The 14,259-nt window shown below is 57.7% G+C and overlaps 6 protein-coding genes across 6 annotated transcripts; 3 read left to right on the forward strand and 3 right to left on the reverse strand.

The window, feature by feature from the left end:
• Window positions 1-33: 33 nt before the first annotated feature.
• On the reverse strand, window positions 34-2,236 carry F5144DRAFT_280658 (uncharacterized protein). The gene is made up of 4 exons (XM_066783703.1): window positions 1,624-2,236; window positions 1,391-1,569; window positions 1,266-1,336; window positions 34-1,205 (listed from the first exon to the last, which is right to left on the reverse strand). The coding sequence occupies exons 1-4, from the start codon at window positions 2,045-2,047 to the stop codon at window positions 515-517; spliced, it is 1,365 nt and encodes a 454-aa protein (XP_066641053.1). The 5' UTR covers window positions 2,048-2,236; the 3' UTR covers window positions 34-514.
• Window positions 2,237-3,601: 1,365 nt separating this feature from the next.
• Window positions 3,602-4,226, forward strand: F5144DRAFT_280655 (uncharacterized protein). The gene has a single exon (XM_066783702.1). It carries the CDS (start codon window positions 3,794-3,796, stop codon window positions 4,127-4,129), a length of 336 nt encoding a protein of 111 aa, XP_066641054.1. The 5' UTR covers window positions 3,602-3,793; the 3' UTR covers window positions 4,130-4,226.
• Window positions 4,227-5,745: 1,519 nt separating this feature from the next.
• On the reverse strand, window positions 5,746-7,227 carry F5144DRAFT_280672 (uncharacterized protein). Its single transcript, XM_066783704.1, has one exon. The coding sequence runs from the start codon at window positions 6,883-6,885 to the stop codon at window positions 5,983-5,985; it is 903 nt and encodes a 300-aa protein (XP_066641055.1). The 5' UTR covers window positions 6,886-7,227; the 3' UTR covers window positions 5,746-5,982.
• A 131-nt stretch (window positions 7,228-7,358) lies between these two features.
• On the forward strand, window positions 7,359-8,792 carry F5144DRAFT_576517 (uncharacterized protein). The gene is made up of 3 exons (XM_066789139.1): window positions 7,359-8,033; window positions 8,103-8,379; window positions 8,496-8,792. Exons 1-3 carry the CDS (start codon window positions 7,740-7,742, stop codon window positions 8,765-8,767), a joined length of 843 nt encoding a protein of 280 aa, XP_066641056.1. The 5' UTR covers window positions 7,359-7,739; the 3' UTR covers window positions 8,768-8,792.
• Window positions 8,793-9,758: 966 nt separating this feature from the next.
• Window positions 9,759-12,514, forward strand: F5144DRAFT_613506 (phosphoribosylglycinamide synthetase). Its single transcript, XM_066791749.1, has 2 exons — window positions 9,759-12,072; window positions 12,385-12,514. The coding sequence occupies exons 1-2, from the start codon at window positions 9,817-9,819 to the stop codon at window positions 12,397-12,399; spliced, it is 2,271 nt and encodes a 756-aa protein (XP_066641057.1). The 5' UTR covers window positions 9,759-9,816; the 3' UTR covers window positions 12,400-12,514.
• Window positions 12,515-12,897: 383 nt separating this feature from the next.
• F5144DRAFT_280746 (uncharacterized protein) lies at window positions 12,898-14,200 on the reverse strand. Its single transcript, XM_066783705.1, has 2 exons — window positions 13,317-14,200; window positions 12,898-13,253 (listed from the first exon to the last, which is right to left on the reverse strand). The coding sequence occupies exons 1-2, from the start codon at window positions 14,029-14,031 to the stop codon at window positions 13,057-13,059; spliced, it is 912 nt and encodes a 303-aa protein (XP_066641058.1). The 5' UTR covers window positions 14,032-14,200; the 3' UTR covers window positions 12,898-13,056.
• Between the last annotated feature and the right edge of the window lie 59 nt (window positions 14,201-14,259).

Here is a 14,259-nt window from a genome sequence, read left to right on the forward strand (position 1 = left end):
CAGAGCAGCACAGCACAGCACAGCAAAGTAATAATCAGTAACAATGCCCATTCTATGGAAGCCCTATAGTATATGTACATAAACATTAAGTAGGTAGCATTAACCCCTCCCCCCAAAAGCCATAGGAAGAGGAGATATCCCACACCACCACCACCACTGCCACCCCCTTAGGCCAGACAAGGCCAAGCCTCTCCGCGACCAGGTAACTGCAGTACCATATCGAACAAGAGAGAGATTTGCCCTAATCCCAACCCCAAAAAAGTAAAAGAAAAAAAATGACCAAGCAGCAAGCAAGTAAGTGTATCTATCGCAGCCCCCCTCAAAATAAGGAGTGTTCGTCACGCTCGCCCGCCAGCCCACCCACCCACCAGTCATCCCCATCATCATCATGGCCACCATATGTGTTTTTATGCAACCCCCCCCTTCCAGTCTCCAACCCCCGAAGCCACGGGAAGAGCCAAGAGAAAGGGGTGCGCGAGAGAGAGAAAAGAGAGAACCAACCAACCGGTCAAGCTCAAAGCAGCACCACAGCCGCAACCAACCCCGCCAGCAGCGCGACGCCCTTGCCGCCGCGCGCCACCATGAGGCTGTCGGCGCCGGCCGTCGGGATGGGCGTGCCGCTGCCGTTTGTGGGTGTGGGCGTGGGCGTGGGCGTCGGTTCCGGAGTGGGCTCCGGTGTGGGCTCGGGCGTGGCGCCGTAGGACGAAGGCCGCGGGCCGCCGGGGAGGGTGCCGGGACCGCCGGGCAGGGTGCTCGGGCTGGGGCTGCTGGGGGCGGTGCCTGGGGTTGAGGGCTCGGGTCCGCCGGGGAGGGTGCCCGGGGAGGAGGGGCTGGGGCTGGGGCCGGGGCTGCCTGGGGCAGTGCCCGGGGATGAAGGGCCGGGGCCGCCGGGGGTTGAGGGGCCAGGGCCGCCGGGGACGGTGCCTGGGGAGGAGGGGCCTGGGCCACCCGGGACGGTGCCGGGGGAGGAGGGGCCTGGGCCGCCACTGCCCGGGACGGTGACCATGGTGGGGATGATGATGGTGGTCGGGGGCAGTGGGGTCGAGGTCCAGACCGTCTCGGTGGCTTCGACGATGACGGTCGAGTAGCCCGTGACGGTTTCTTGCTCCGTGACGGGGACGTTGACCGTCACGGGGACGTGTTCTGTGATGGTCACGGGTACGATGTCCGTTACGGTGTGCACGTCCGTGTTGGTGAGGGTGATTCTGGGGTTTTGCGTTAGTGAATGGACACTGGTTGGGTAGGGTATGGGAGGTAGCGCTTACGTGTCGGTTTGGGTGACCTTGACGGTGGAGCCCTCGATCACGGTGGTGTAGGTGGTGACGGGGCAGGTAACCTGGTTTCCATGTCAGTCGATATCACTTTGCCGTCGTTACTGAAAGAGACATACCGTCGTGTAGACATCAGTGGTCTCGTACTCCGTCGCGACGGATGTTGTGTAGATGGTCTCAGTCTGCTGGACCTTGGTGACAACAGTCGAGGTCGAGGTCCAGGTGATCTCCACCGTCGAGCCGTCGACAACCTTGGTCTCAGTTACAGGGCACAGCTCGGTGAGGGTGGTGTAGACGACTACAAGCCATGTTAGCAACTGTAAACATCCTCAAGGGGCCAGTGTCGCCTTACCCTGATCTGTCGACTTGGTTACCGGGGGTGCCGTCTTGGTGATGACAATGGTGGTGGGGACAGTCGTCTTGACCGTGCTGGTCGTGGTGTAGGTGGTCGTGTAGGTGTGGCCGGGCTTGGTGTGGGTCTCGGTGACGGGGCAGACGGTAGTGTAAGTCACAATCACCTTGGTGGTGATGGTCTCGCAGTCATCATCCTTACCACCCTTACCGCCGCCGCCCTTACCACCACCGCCATTGTAGCCGCCGCCTCCACCACCACCACTATAGCCGCCGCCACCACCACCGCCGCCGCCGTATTCGCCGCCACCACCACCGCTGCCATGTCCGTATGTCCTACCGACCAGTCCCCGGTCTCCCCTGTGGGGGATGTTGGCCGTGAGGGCCGTAGCCGCTAGGGCCAGGATAGAAAGTACTGCTTTCATTGTGTCTGTGTGGCCGGGTCTGCCGGCGACGACTGGGTTGTAAGTGAGGTTGAAGCCGATCTGGTGGGCCCAGAATCTTCAGGCACGAGGTGGTTGGGAGTGAGGGTCTGGAGAAACCTTAGCGAACGGTTGGTGGTTGGGAGGACCCAGGAAGCCGGCGATGAGGAAGCAGGATGGGGAGAGAGGACAGCAGACCATCCGGGAGGCAGGATGTTTATACACCACAAGCGCCAACCCGGGCAGAACAACGAGAGCGAAGAGCAGGTGTGGTACGGCGGGGTTGAGATGACATCTTGCCCATGTCCAACAGCAGCTTGAGACAATCCCATCTAGGCTGCATGAAGCTGGCCATGGTACTTCGTAGGAGGGTAGGTGGGGATCAGAGGAATCGGAGCTCGAGGATTGGGCGGCGGAGAGCTCTCTGCCCGGGAATCGCGAGGTTGGGCAGACACCCCCAGCTGTGAGACCGAAGCGGAAGCCGGTTCAGGACCGACGGCGCCGTGCATGCATACAACCGTGCCCACCGGTTGGCCCAGCCAGGCCCATTGTTGGCCGCGCAGGAAGTACACAGGAGGAGGCGAACAACATCCCCGACTGTCAGATTTCCGCACCGGTCGAGTGTACTTCGTACTTGTCGTGGAGATGGATGGTCAACCCCGGGAGGGTCCTGCATCCAGAGGCCCGTCCAACCTCTCCACCGCAGCACCTCCGTTGAGAAAAGACTCCTTCAGGGCATGGCGCAGTCGTAACAGAGCTGACTCTCGATTTACCCAGGCAATAGCTAACTAACAATCTGTGACCGTTTGCTGTTTCAAGCTCTCGAAAAAAGGCGGCGCAGGCGGTGGCTCTCTGAATTCAGATTGCTGCTCGTGTAAGTGCGTGCCTCACTCCTCACGCCTCGGCCCCCCACTCCCATCCCAAAAATGGACAGCAGAAAACAGGTGTGGCCTGTCTAGCTGAGGACCGTACTGTGGTAGTTCCCTACATCGATGCCCTCCTATGAGGGGAATAAGAAAGACCACGGCCCACCCATCGATCAGTCGTCGACGGTGTCTCGGCTGCGTGTGTTGTTCCGTTGTTCCTGGAAACTGCATGAAATGTCGAAACTAACGTCAATGAGCCAACGTTAAGCATGGTGGACATGCACCCCTGAAGAATTGGAGTAGCTGAGTGGTTGTCCTGCCCACCACGCCGCAAGTGGGCCTTCCGAACCCTGCCAATGACGCCGGCTTTTGGTGATAAGCTTGCCAAGCATATGTGCCCCTGTTGGTATTCCTTAGCCCGGTTTGACGTGTTTCCAGCTTTGCTCAGAGACCACAATGTTGACCGGCCCGATGCCCGGCCTGTTTTGGTGGAGTCCATTGGGGGTTCCTAATCTAGGAAACAACAGCGCCGCTTGTCTCGCCTCGTAGGCAAAGACCAACAGGAAAGCAAGTGCACCTCAACTTGCCCGATTTCGGGGTTGCCGCGAGAGCCCAGTGTTGTAAAGCGGAAACCCGCCGTTGACATCTTCCAGAGTGCACTGTGTAGGTACACTAGCTTGACTAGTCCGATGTTGTGGCGACCGACAGGCGACATACCGGTAGGGTCTGGGGAATTTCGTCCAGACCCGTAGCCCATTTGACGACGCACCAACCACGGCAACCAGCCCTTTGGTCGACAGACCACTCCGCCGCCACTGGCGACCTGGGGAGGGCTCGGGAGGGTTGTGTTGCCCGGTCAGCCCGTCGATCGACTGCCCTTGCGATGGGTCGAGAACGCAGCTACGCTTTGCAAAAAGAAGAACAAAAAGCAAGGTCAGGTCTGCAGGCTGGCCGTGGGCAGGGAAACTCCCGCAGTCACCCGCGCGATCTGCATTTCCGGCGGCCTGACGTGGAGGCAGCTCCGGCCGGAGAACGAAAACTAAGGATTTGGACCTCTCAGAGGAGAGAAGCTAACTGCAGCTCTCGACGTAATCCATTTGGGCAGGGGCGGGCTTCGATATTAAAAAAATTGAACAAGCTGCACTGTTGCACTCGCTCCTTCCTTAAGGGGGTGGTTGCTGCTGGGTTGCAACCTTCCAAGTCTTCAAGCTTCCACTAAAACATTAGGGTTTACTTCGTATTGCTAATCGTTGTTGTCGCTCAGCACAAGATCGCATCATGGACGCTACTGAGAGCCTGAGTCCATTAAGTCATGGCGTCATGTAGGAACAGAACCATGTCTCTCGATGGTAGCCGGTGGGTGGTGGGGCAGCCCTGCACACCGATCCCGATCGCGCGGCCTGGGGGGTCGGATGTGTTTGCCAAGCGTTACCATCCCACAACCTCGAATGTTCCGTCTCTTCGCCTGCTCGCTCGGAATTGAGATCTTGAACCCGGGTGTCGGCGCAAGCGCCCGCCGTGACACCTCCGAGGCTCCCAGGCTCCAATCCAGCGGGCATCCAGCACGCGAGCAGGCAATTGAGGTCCGAGCGAGCACAGCAAAGCACAACATCATTCTATGGTGGTATTCTCCCGCAGTTGCCCTCTGCAAACATGGCCACGACGATGTTCGTGTCTGTGGTCCGTTAACCGGGCACCGGCCGGCAATTGGCTCGCTACGAAGTGGACGTCCTGCGGGTTGATTCCCCCCAACTGGCTGTCCATGAACGTTGGATCGAGGGGGACACTGCAAAACTTGCCCCCAAGTTCCTGGCTGGTGCTCAGCACACAGGACGGCCTGGTTCTGCCTCGCTGCCCAGCAACATACTGTGTAAAATCCGTGTCTTACGGCGTTTCAGCCTCTGCTAGGGGGCATTGCCGTTCGCGTCTGCCTTATGTGCCGTAACGACGAGCTTAAACACCTCGAAATAACTTTCCTGGGTAGGAGACTGGCCAACTTCTGATGACCTTCACTTTGGTGGGGGAGCAGGGGAGGTGGTTGTGTTGGCTGCTTTGCCCCACACCTTCCCGAAGATCGCTTTTGTGGGGCCTGGCCCAGACCCCTCAAGCTTCCGTCGAACTCAAGCTTCGCTCGCCGAGCTTCGCGTAACCTCAACAACAACCAGCCCCTTCCGCAGCAGAACTTTGAAAGCTCGAGATGGCCTTCTTCCGGCCCAGGGGCCAGCGCGGCCTCCCAAATGACCATACCTCGGCAGTGCGATGTTTGGGATTTACGATCCCAAATCTGCCAGCCTGCGGATTTAAGTTTTGCGACACAAGCTGACCGGGTATTCGGCATCTTTCAGTGGTGAGGGTAGTTCGGTTGCGATAACAAATCATGATGCAATCGCGGCCCTTCGTGTCTTCCAGACCGTTGCCGATCTGCTCTGCCTTGCGAGATTCCGAGGCATTGCTGCCGTCCGACCCGACAACCGACTTGGTAGGGACGGGCAGGCAGCTCACCACTCGCCTGAGGCTTGAGCCTCAACGGTGCTGCATTTCCCCTCTTTCGATTGCGAGACATCACTTTGACCTCACGTGGACGAACTGTTGATCTCATAATACGACTGTACAATACAATGTTGGACTATGGTGTGATGACAGGAAAAGTCATGCCAATTCTGGCTAGCCCCAACCCTCTTTTCGGCACCCTCCCCATCAGAGGTACGAAGGAGTCACGTCACAGCTTGGAACCAAAGAGTCTACGACAATATCATTGATTTTTTCAATCAGTCCGCGATCTGTAAAAGCCTGGATATATAGTACTTTTTGTTCTTTCATATTTCTCACTATCACAATCTCCCTATACCTAACTCAACCGCCGTGCAACAGCGGCAATACATGTATGGAGAGGCAACGATACAGGTCCCTCTGTCCCTTCTTCCACCTTAACAGTGCCCCACAACTATAGTATGAGCATGGAACAATTGGATGACCCGTCCTCAATCCCCCAATTTGCAACGGCTGTTAGTAACCTTCTGGCATGGCACCTTCTGGCATGACAATGGTACCTATCAGTCACACGTTGTAAATTCATTTTTCTCGGGCTTGCATAACCAGATCCAAGAACCCAAACAGTCCAATAAGAAAAGGTATGAGTTGCTCCACAGCAGAGAGGTCCCCAATACCCACCATCTGGTTTGCTCTGATAACATACTCGACAACGCCAATACAAATGATGATAAGGGCGACTGACACCAAAGCCCGCCCCTTCGACCGTTTATCACCACCTTTGCTCTCAAGAAAAGAACGAACTTTGCTGAGAATTCTCTGCACTTTATTCTCCGATTCCGTCCCGTCCTCCCCATGGTCTTCCGACTTGAGTACCTCTCGTACGCATCTGACAGTGAGAGTGAAGAAAAGTAGCGCTCCCAGGATACCGGCGGTTCGTGCTAGCCCTCGGAAGGCGTTATTCCCCGTCGTCGCCCGACCAAAGAAAACGATTGTGTCGCAGTCCGCCTCCCCATCGGAGCCGTCATCATCGGAGCGCGGCGCAAGCTCGTCGATGCCACCAAACCAGAGCCAGGCCACGTAGCCCGATAACATAGTATAAAACGTCATCCGCACAACATTGGACAGCCGGATGAGGCGGGAGTTGAGGCGGGGGTTGAGGCTGGAGTCACTCCGCGTGAGCGAGGACAGGGCGCCGACGAGGAGCCAGAAGGCGGTGGCGGCGTCAGCAGCCCGCAGCGAGCGTGTGTGTGTGTGCAGCAGCATGATGGCAAAGACGCCGACCTGGAGGAGGATGTTGATGGTGCGGTGGAGCATCTCGTGATCGAGCTGCAGGTATGTCACCAGCAGTAGGTTGATCCACTGGAAGTAGAAGCCCAGCCGGATTCCGATGCCGTAAAGGTCGGGGTTGCCGGGCATGGTGCAAGCGGCTGTGATTAGAGCCTCGTCGGGGCTGGGGCCAGCGCACTTTGCCGCCCTGTCCATGATTATGGCTTAGTCGACACGGGCTCGTTTCGTCTGTGGTAATGGTATTGGAATCTAAGGGAAACGACTCAACGAGGGCAATAAAGGTAAGCACAAACCCCCTCCGGCTGTCAGGGGGGAGGGGAAGGCTTGGATTTGAGAGAAAATAATGGGAGCGTTGAAAAAGGAGCCCTTTAGGGCCCGGTAAGGCAATGCGGCGAAGGACTGTAGGAGTACAGCCTGGGCATTGCAAGGCATAGCTGTGATCGGCAGCGGCGGCAGCGGGTGCAGCGGGTATTCATAGAAATGAAGATTTGATGTTTGTTCGGTTTTCACTTTCCACTGGCTAAGGGAGTGCCTGATTGCTGCAGGATATCATGATCTCTCACAGCTATGACAGCCCTCGTGCCGTCTTTCACACGTGTGTAACATTCATAGGGGAAATTCGTTGCATGATTGGGTCGGGCATCTGCAACTTACCTAACTGGTAAACCAGTCTGGCAGCCTTTGCTGAAGCCGGGTCCCAGCAGCTAATTGATATTGAACGGGGACCGAAGGGTGTATGTGCAGCTCAGCTGCCTGCCCGCCTGCCAAATAGAATCTCGACATCACGTACCACTGCATAGGCAGTCCCGTCGTAGATCCCTCTACAGCCAGATAACACCCTTTGCCCAGCAAAGCCACACGCATGGGCGGGCACCCAATGAAGAAATTCAAGAGGCAGTCGGCTAATGGGACCCTCACCCTCTCAGAGTCAGCTCCAACACGTCCCTGGCTCAAAATATGGCCCTACTTAAACCATTGTGATCTCGCCGGAGACGTTTCATTGACTGAGGTTCGAAAGCAATTCAGCCCAAGATACCTCCCGGCAGACCATGGAGCCTACATGTGGTTTTGAGGGAAACAGCGACCTTTACGGCCTGGGTCTGCGCCTTGGGCTATACATCCAGTATGTAGCCCTCGTCCTGGCCAATATTCGTCACTACAATACCGAAGAAAAAGCAAACAAGAAATCCGAGATGTTCCTCTTCTTGCGCGGGGCGGTCCTCGTATACGTCCTCGCCAACTTCATCGGCATGGTCCACGCGACTAAACATAGATGCATCTACGCTTGCGAGGTGGTTATTTGGCTCCTGGAGCTACTCCCTCAGTTGATGCCAGCAGGCAGGGTGAGAAGACATCCCACCTCCTCTGGCGCTCCGGTCAGCGTGTCGATACTGAAGCATAATATTGAGCAGCCCCGCATCAAACTCTTCGGCAGTTACAAGACCTCCCTTAGTATAACCGACGCGCTCTTGTATCTCGTCGTTCGTGCCTTCATCCTGTACCAGGTCTACTTTTGGTGGCGGGGAGTCAACGTCCTCCCCCAATCGCCGTGTGAGGAGGTTGTGTGGGTTTTTGTGCGAGCTAAGCTCCGCGGCATCCTCAAGCATTTCCTCAGGATCCTATTCCTCATCTGGACTATCGGTATTGTGTTCGACTTGCTGCTTTTCTTGGGGGTGGCCTCTACCATCGGTGAGTCCATCTGACTGGTATCTACTCCGACCACCCACCAATTCCATCAACTTCAAAGACGCCTGGGAGCCCGCTCTCCCCTATTAACAGGATATGTTCTTACATTGTCTTCCTAGGGAGCAAAAAAGTGCAGCCCGACAAAATATTGTGCTTCAAAATTCAATACGATCAGTGGATCAAACCGATTAGTCCGACCTCCATTTTCTTAACCTTTGTATTCTCTGTTGCTGCCATTGAGATGACAATTCAATGGAATGGCATCTCGGGTGTCTATGCCGTCGACTCGGCTGGTCAACTTCTTCCCATTCTTGTTTCGTCAGGGTCGCTCCTCCATGTCTTGTTTGCCCAGAAGGAGGACACGGATGCAGCTGGAGAAGACCTAGCTTAGTGCTAAGATACGTGCGGCTACCTACCTAGGTGAATGCAAATCCAGTCAGAGGCAGTTTTCCCTTTCAGAGTTTGATGCATGTGAATGTCAAGGTAGGGTACCTTACATGTTCCTATCCACCCTTTAGTCAGAAAACAGAAGCCTCGACGGCACATGGGATTAAATCTGACAGTCAGGATTTCGCCCCTCAGCGCCACCGCCGCGCCGCCCTCAGAACCGCATTCGGCACCAACGAAGCGTTATTTGCGCTCCCTCGCTATCCGAGTAGCCGTGCGTGCCGTACTTCGTACCGGACCGGGAGATACCTTGCTGCCGGGCCTCAGCTGGCGGCCGCTCACGGCTCCTGCGCTTTGTAACTCGCGGCATCATGCGTGGGGGCTAGGAAAGCGGAGATAATTCACGACCGATTGTCGAGGCCAGCGCCAGCCACATTTCAAATGTTTCACAGAACTCTATACTGGGAAGTTATTGGTTATTCTTATGTGAGCAAGATGTCATGCTGATGAAAGGCATTCCACCAGCCACCGGGGAACATGGTACCCAAGGACCATGCAGCATACTGCAACTGCACAGTAAGATATCGACCACAGATGAGAGACGAAAACTCACTCTGACGCCTTGCTGTGCATTGGCGTCCATTTGACCGACTCCCGCCTACTCCTTCACTCTCAGCGGTTCGACGTGATGCTGAACCTGAGATGGGTTCGGGGTACTTGTTCAACATTGTAATCCGGCGCTGCCAATCTGCCTGCTTGGCTGCCTTGGCGGAATATTTACAGATGCGTAACCATGGACTACCACCAAGAACAAACCATCGTCTGTAATAATGAGGTCCTGTTTTAGAAAAGAAGTCCAAACCCAAGAGCCGTGCTCTGTCTGGCCCTTATACACGAATTGACCAATCAACGCCGGCGCTTCGATAACGGAGCCGAAAATGCGGGGGAGGGGTAATTAACACCCTTTTAAGGTTTTTTTTTTCTCGCGCCGGACACGGAGAAGGACAAGATGCTGGGCAGAGGACGACCAATTCGACTTGACCCAACGTGAAGATGTCGTCTCTGCGCATCCTACTTATCGGTAACGGCGGCCGCGAGCACGCCCTCGCCTGGAAGCTCGCCCAGTCACCGTTGGTGGAGTCGATCGTCGCCGTGCCTGGCAACGGAGGCACTGCAGGCGTCCCCAAGGTCATCAACGACACCTCGGTGGCCGCCGACGACTACCCGGGCCTCGTCGAATTTGCGAAGAAAAATGCTATAAACCTCGTGGTACCGGGCCCCGAGGCGCCCCTCGTCGACGGCATCGAGGGCTTCTTCCGCGATGCGGGGATTCCTGTCTTTGGCCCATCCAAGGAGGCTGCGGCCATGGAGGGCAGCAAGACCTTTTCTAAGGATTTCATGAAGAAGCACAACATCCCGACCGCCGCCTACGAGAACTTTTCCGACTACGAGAAGGCTTGTCAATACCTGAAGTCGGTTAAGCACAACGTCGTTATCAAGGCCACAGGGTTGGCTGCTGGCAAGGGCGTGATCATCCCGCAGACTCAGGAGGAGGCCCTGCAGGGGCTCAAGGATATCATGCAGGACAAGGCCTTTGGTTCAGCGGGCGACGAAGTCGTCATCGAGGAGTTCCTTGTCGGTGACGAGTTGAGCATCCTATCGTTCTGCGACGGCACCACCATCAAGTCCCTGCCCCCCGCCCAGGACCACAAGCGTATCGGAGAGGGCGATACCGGCCTCAACACCGGAGGCATGGGCTGCTATGCCCCGACAAAGCTCGCCACGCCGCAGCTGATTGCCCGTATCGAGCGCGAGATCCTCCAGCCTACCATCGACGGTATGCGCAAGGACGGCTTCCCCTTCCGTGGCTGCCTGTTCACCGGTCTGATGATCGCCCCCGACGGCACCCCTAAGGCGCTCGAGTACAACGTCCGCTTTGGCGACCCCGAGACGCAGACAGTATTGCCGCTACTTGAGACGGATCTGGCGAAGATTATGTACGCATGCGCCGGGCCCGTCCCGTATCTCGAGGATATCACATTCAAAGTCTCCTCCAAGTTCAGCACGACCGTGGTCGTCGCCGCCCCTGGCTATCCGGAATCATACCCCAAGAACATCCCCATGCAGGTCGCAAACCCGCCTGACGGTATCAACATCTTCCACGCCGGAACAAAGCTGTCCGGCGATGCGCTGTTGACCTCGGGCGGTCGTGTCATCGCGGCCACCGCAACCGGCGACTCCCTCCGCGCGGCTGTCGACAAGGCCTACGAGGGCGTCAAGCTGATCAACTTTGACGGCATGTACTACCGCAAGGACATCGCCCACCGCGCCTTCCGCACCACCGACACCACCGACAAACTCACCTACGCGCAGTCTGGCGTGAGCATCGACGCCGGCAACGAGCTGGTCGACCGTATCAAGGCTGCCGTTGCCACCACCCGGCGCCCGGGCGCGGATGCCATCATTGGCGGTTTCGGCGGAGAGGTCGACCTATCGGCCGCCGGCCACCCGGGGGCACCCATCATCGTCGGCGCCATCGACGGTGTCGGCACCAAGCTCATCATCGCGCAAAAGATGAACAAGCACGACACCGTCGGCATCGACCTCGTCGCCATGAACGTCAACGATTTGGTCGTCCAGGGCGCCGAGCCCTTCATGTTCCTCGACTACTACGGCTGCTCGCGCCTCGACGTCTCCGTCGCCACCTCCTTCGTCGAGGGCGTCGCGCAGGGCTGCCGCGCGGCCGGCTGCGCGCTCGTCGGCGGCGAAACCGCCGAGATGCCCGACCTCTACACCGGCGACGACTACGACGCCGCGGGCGCCGCCATCGGCGTCATGCGCGCGCCCCAGCGCCTGCCCCGCAAGGACGCCATGGTCGAGGGCGACGTCCTCCTCGGCCTGGCCTCCTCCGGCGTCCACTCCAACGGCTTCTCCCTCGTCCGCAAAATCGTCGCCTCCCGCGGCCTGGCCTACACCGACCCCTGCCCCTGGACCACCAACGGCACCACCACCCTCGGCGAAGCCCTGCTCACCCCCACGCGCATCTACGTCAAGCCCCTACTCGCCGCCCTCGCCGCTACGGGCGACGGCGCCATCAAGGGCATGGCGCACATCACCGGCGGCGGGCTGACGGAAAACATCCCGCGCATGCTCCCCGTGCACCTCGCGGCCGAGATTGACGTCGCCACCTGGGAGGTGCCGGCCGTGTTTGGCTGGCTGGGATCGGCGGTCGAGCCGGCGGAGATGGCGCGCGCGTTTAATAATGGGCTGGGGATGGTGTTGGCGGTGGAGGCGGGGAGGGCCGGGGAGGTGAGGGCGGTGTTGGAGAGGGAGGGGGAGAGGGTTTGGACGGTGGGGAGGTTGGTGAAGAGGGAGGGTGGGGCTGGGGGGGAGGGGTGTGTGTTGAGGGGGTTGGAGAGGTGGGCGAGGGGTTAGGTTGGAGTAGAAGTGTGTGTGGTGGGGAAATGGGGGATAGGAGAGTGGGAGAGGGGGAGAGAGGGAGGTATATGGATATATGTGTGGTCTGATTTGAGTTCGCCGGATTTGGAGGGCTGTGCGTAGGGTAGATAAAATGGTCTAGATGTTTTGAGCCTTGGCGTGCGTGCTGCTTTAGTGATGTAGGAGCAGTGCTGCTGAGTTTGGGGTGCCGTGCAAGTTGGTAAACAGGTGGAATGGTAACCCCTGAGCATGGTTCGTGAGTGTAGGAGGTACAGGTTTGCTAACGGAATGAAACCGGACCATATACCCAACCGTTCGGTATACGTTATACTTGCACTGCCATCCCTGAACGAAGTTGACTTCAGACTTAGGATTCTCACTAACTACCTAGGGATAGGGATCCTCTCTCCCCGTTCCCGGGTGTGTCCAAGAATAGACATACCCCATGCCATGCTGGATAGAAGCTTCTCGGCGCCCCCTAATGCAAACCAATCCCCCTCTCTACTACCCAGTGTGCTCCCCATCTATCCTCTATAGCGGCGTGGCATCTAAACCATCGTCAAAGAAGAACCGTTCCACGCCATGACCTCACCCTCCTGACTCCATCTCTCTATAAGGGTATATATCATATGCTCTCTTCCCTCGGCTCCGCGCCCGAACTCGGCTACGGACGTGGGTGTGCTGCGAGGGGTATGTTGTTGCAGTGTCTATTCGCTACCGTTTCTGGTCCAGGTCTTCTGTTCTGAATGAACCCGTACTGATGTATTTCTTCGAAAGAAAACTCTCTTAAGTATCTCGTAGTCGGCGGGCGCTGGCAGCCATCATCGTTTGGCCACCGTAGAGGCGCGGCTAGCTTCAGGCCGCGACTCTCGCATCGTTACCGGTGGTCTTTGCCACTCCGTTCGCGCCCTCGTCTTCATGCCTGGGAACGCTCTGCCCTCGCGCCTTCTCGGTAAGCGCATAGAGTTCCTGGAGCATGAGTGAGCGAGTCGATCGTGCAAGCTCGTCGACGTCGGCGGCAGTGAGGCCGGTCGTGGGGATGGGGTCGAGGACTGCGAACCGGGCGTTAGTTTAAGAGGTTTAAACGGCATAGAAAGATTAGTGGGGTTGCGTACCCTTGCACGGGATCCGCCCGTTGTTAAACACAAGGCCCTTGGGCCAGAGAATGTGGCTGTAGTTGGCAACGACAACCGGTACGATGGGAACCTGGGCCTGGACGGCAAGGTGGAAGGCGCCCTTCTTGAAGGGCAGCAGCATCGGCTCCTTGGAGTAGCTGCGCGTGCCCTCGGGGAACATGTAGACGCTCTGGCGCTTGTCGCGAATTTCGTTGGCGGCGCCCTGCATAGCCTGGCGGGCGTCCTTGCTGTTGGCGCGGTCGAGGAAGACGCTGCCACTCAGGGCCATGAACCAACCCAAGAAGGGAACCTTCTTGAGCGAAGCCTTGGCCGTGACGCTGCAGTACTTGGGAAACATGCACCCCAGCATCAGCACGTCGAGCTCGGTTTGGTGGTTGCCGAGAAAGACGGCCGGGCGGACGGTTTCGAGGTAGTTACCGGGGTCCTCCACGTCGAAGGTCACGCCCGTCGAGAAGCCCATGATGTACTTGAAGCTGCGGGCGACGGTCCATTGCGCGAGCTGGTTGAGGCCGACGGCGCGCAAGACGATGGAAGCGAGAACGCCATATGCCGAGCTGATGATCAACGAGAGGTACGAGGCCAGCACGCGGGCCACGAAGGCCGACTTGGGTATTACCGGGGACAGCATGTAGAAGAATAGCGTCAAGGCGACGTATGCGGCTAGAAAGTAGCCGACATAGAGTAGGAACGCCATCTTGAAATAGAGGGCCGGAGTTCGAGAGGATCAAAGGAGTGCGTCGGGGCAGGCAGGTGCAGAGCGCAAAGCAGCGCAAGGTCCGTTCGATGCGATGCGCGTTGCGCTTTCCGTAGGGGCCTTATGGCGATGCAAAGATTTCAGGACTTCGGGTTCCAGCTTTGTTCGCAGAGGTTCGAAGTTGCTTCACCGACCGCGGTGCGTTGCCGGCGGTCCCTCTCTGGGTGG

The sequence above is a fragment of the Chaetomium tenue genome (assembly GCF_020726465.1).
Source record: "Chaetomium tenue strain MPI-SDFR-AT-0079 chromosome Unknown F5144scaffold_5, whole genome shotgun sequence".
NCBI classification, from domain to species: Eukaryota; Fungi; Ascomycota; class Sordariomycetes; order Sordariales; family Chaetomiaceae; genus Chaetomium; species Chaetomium tenue.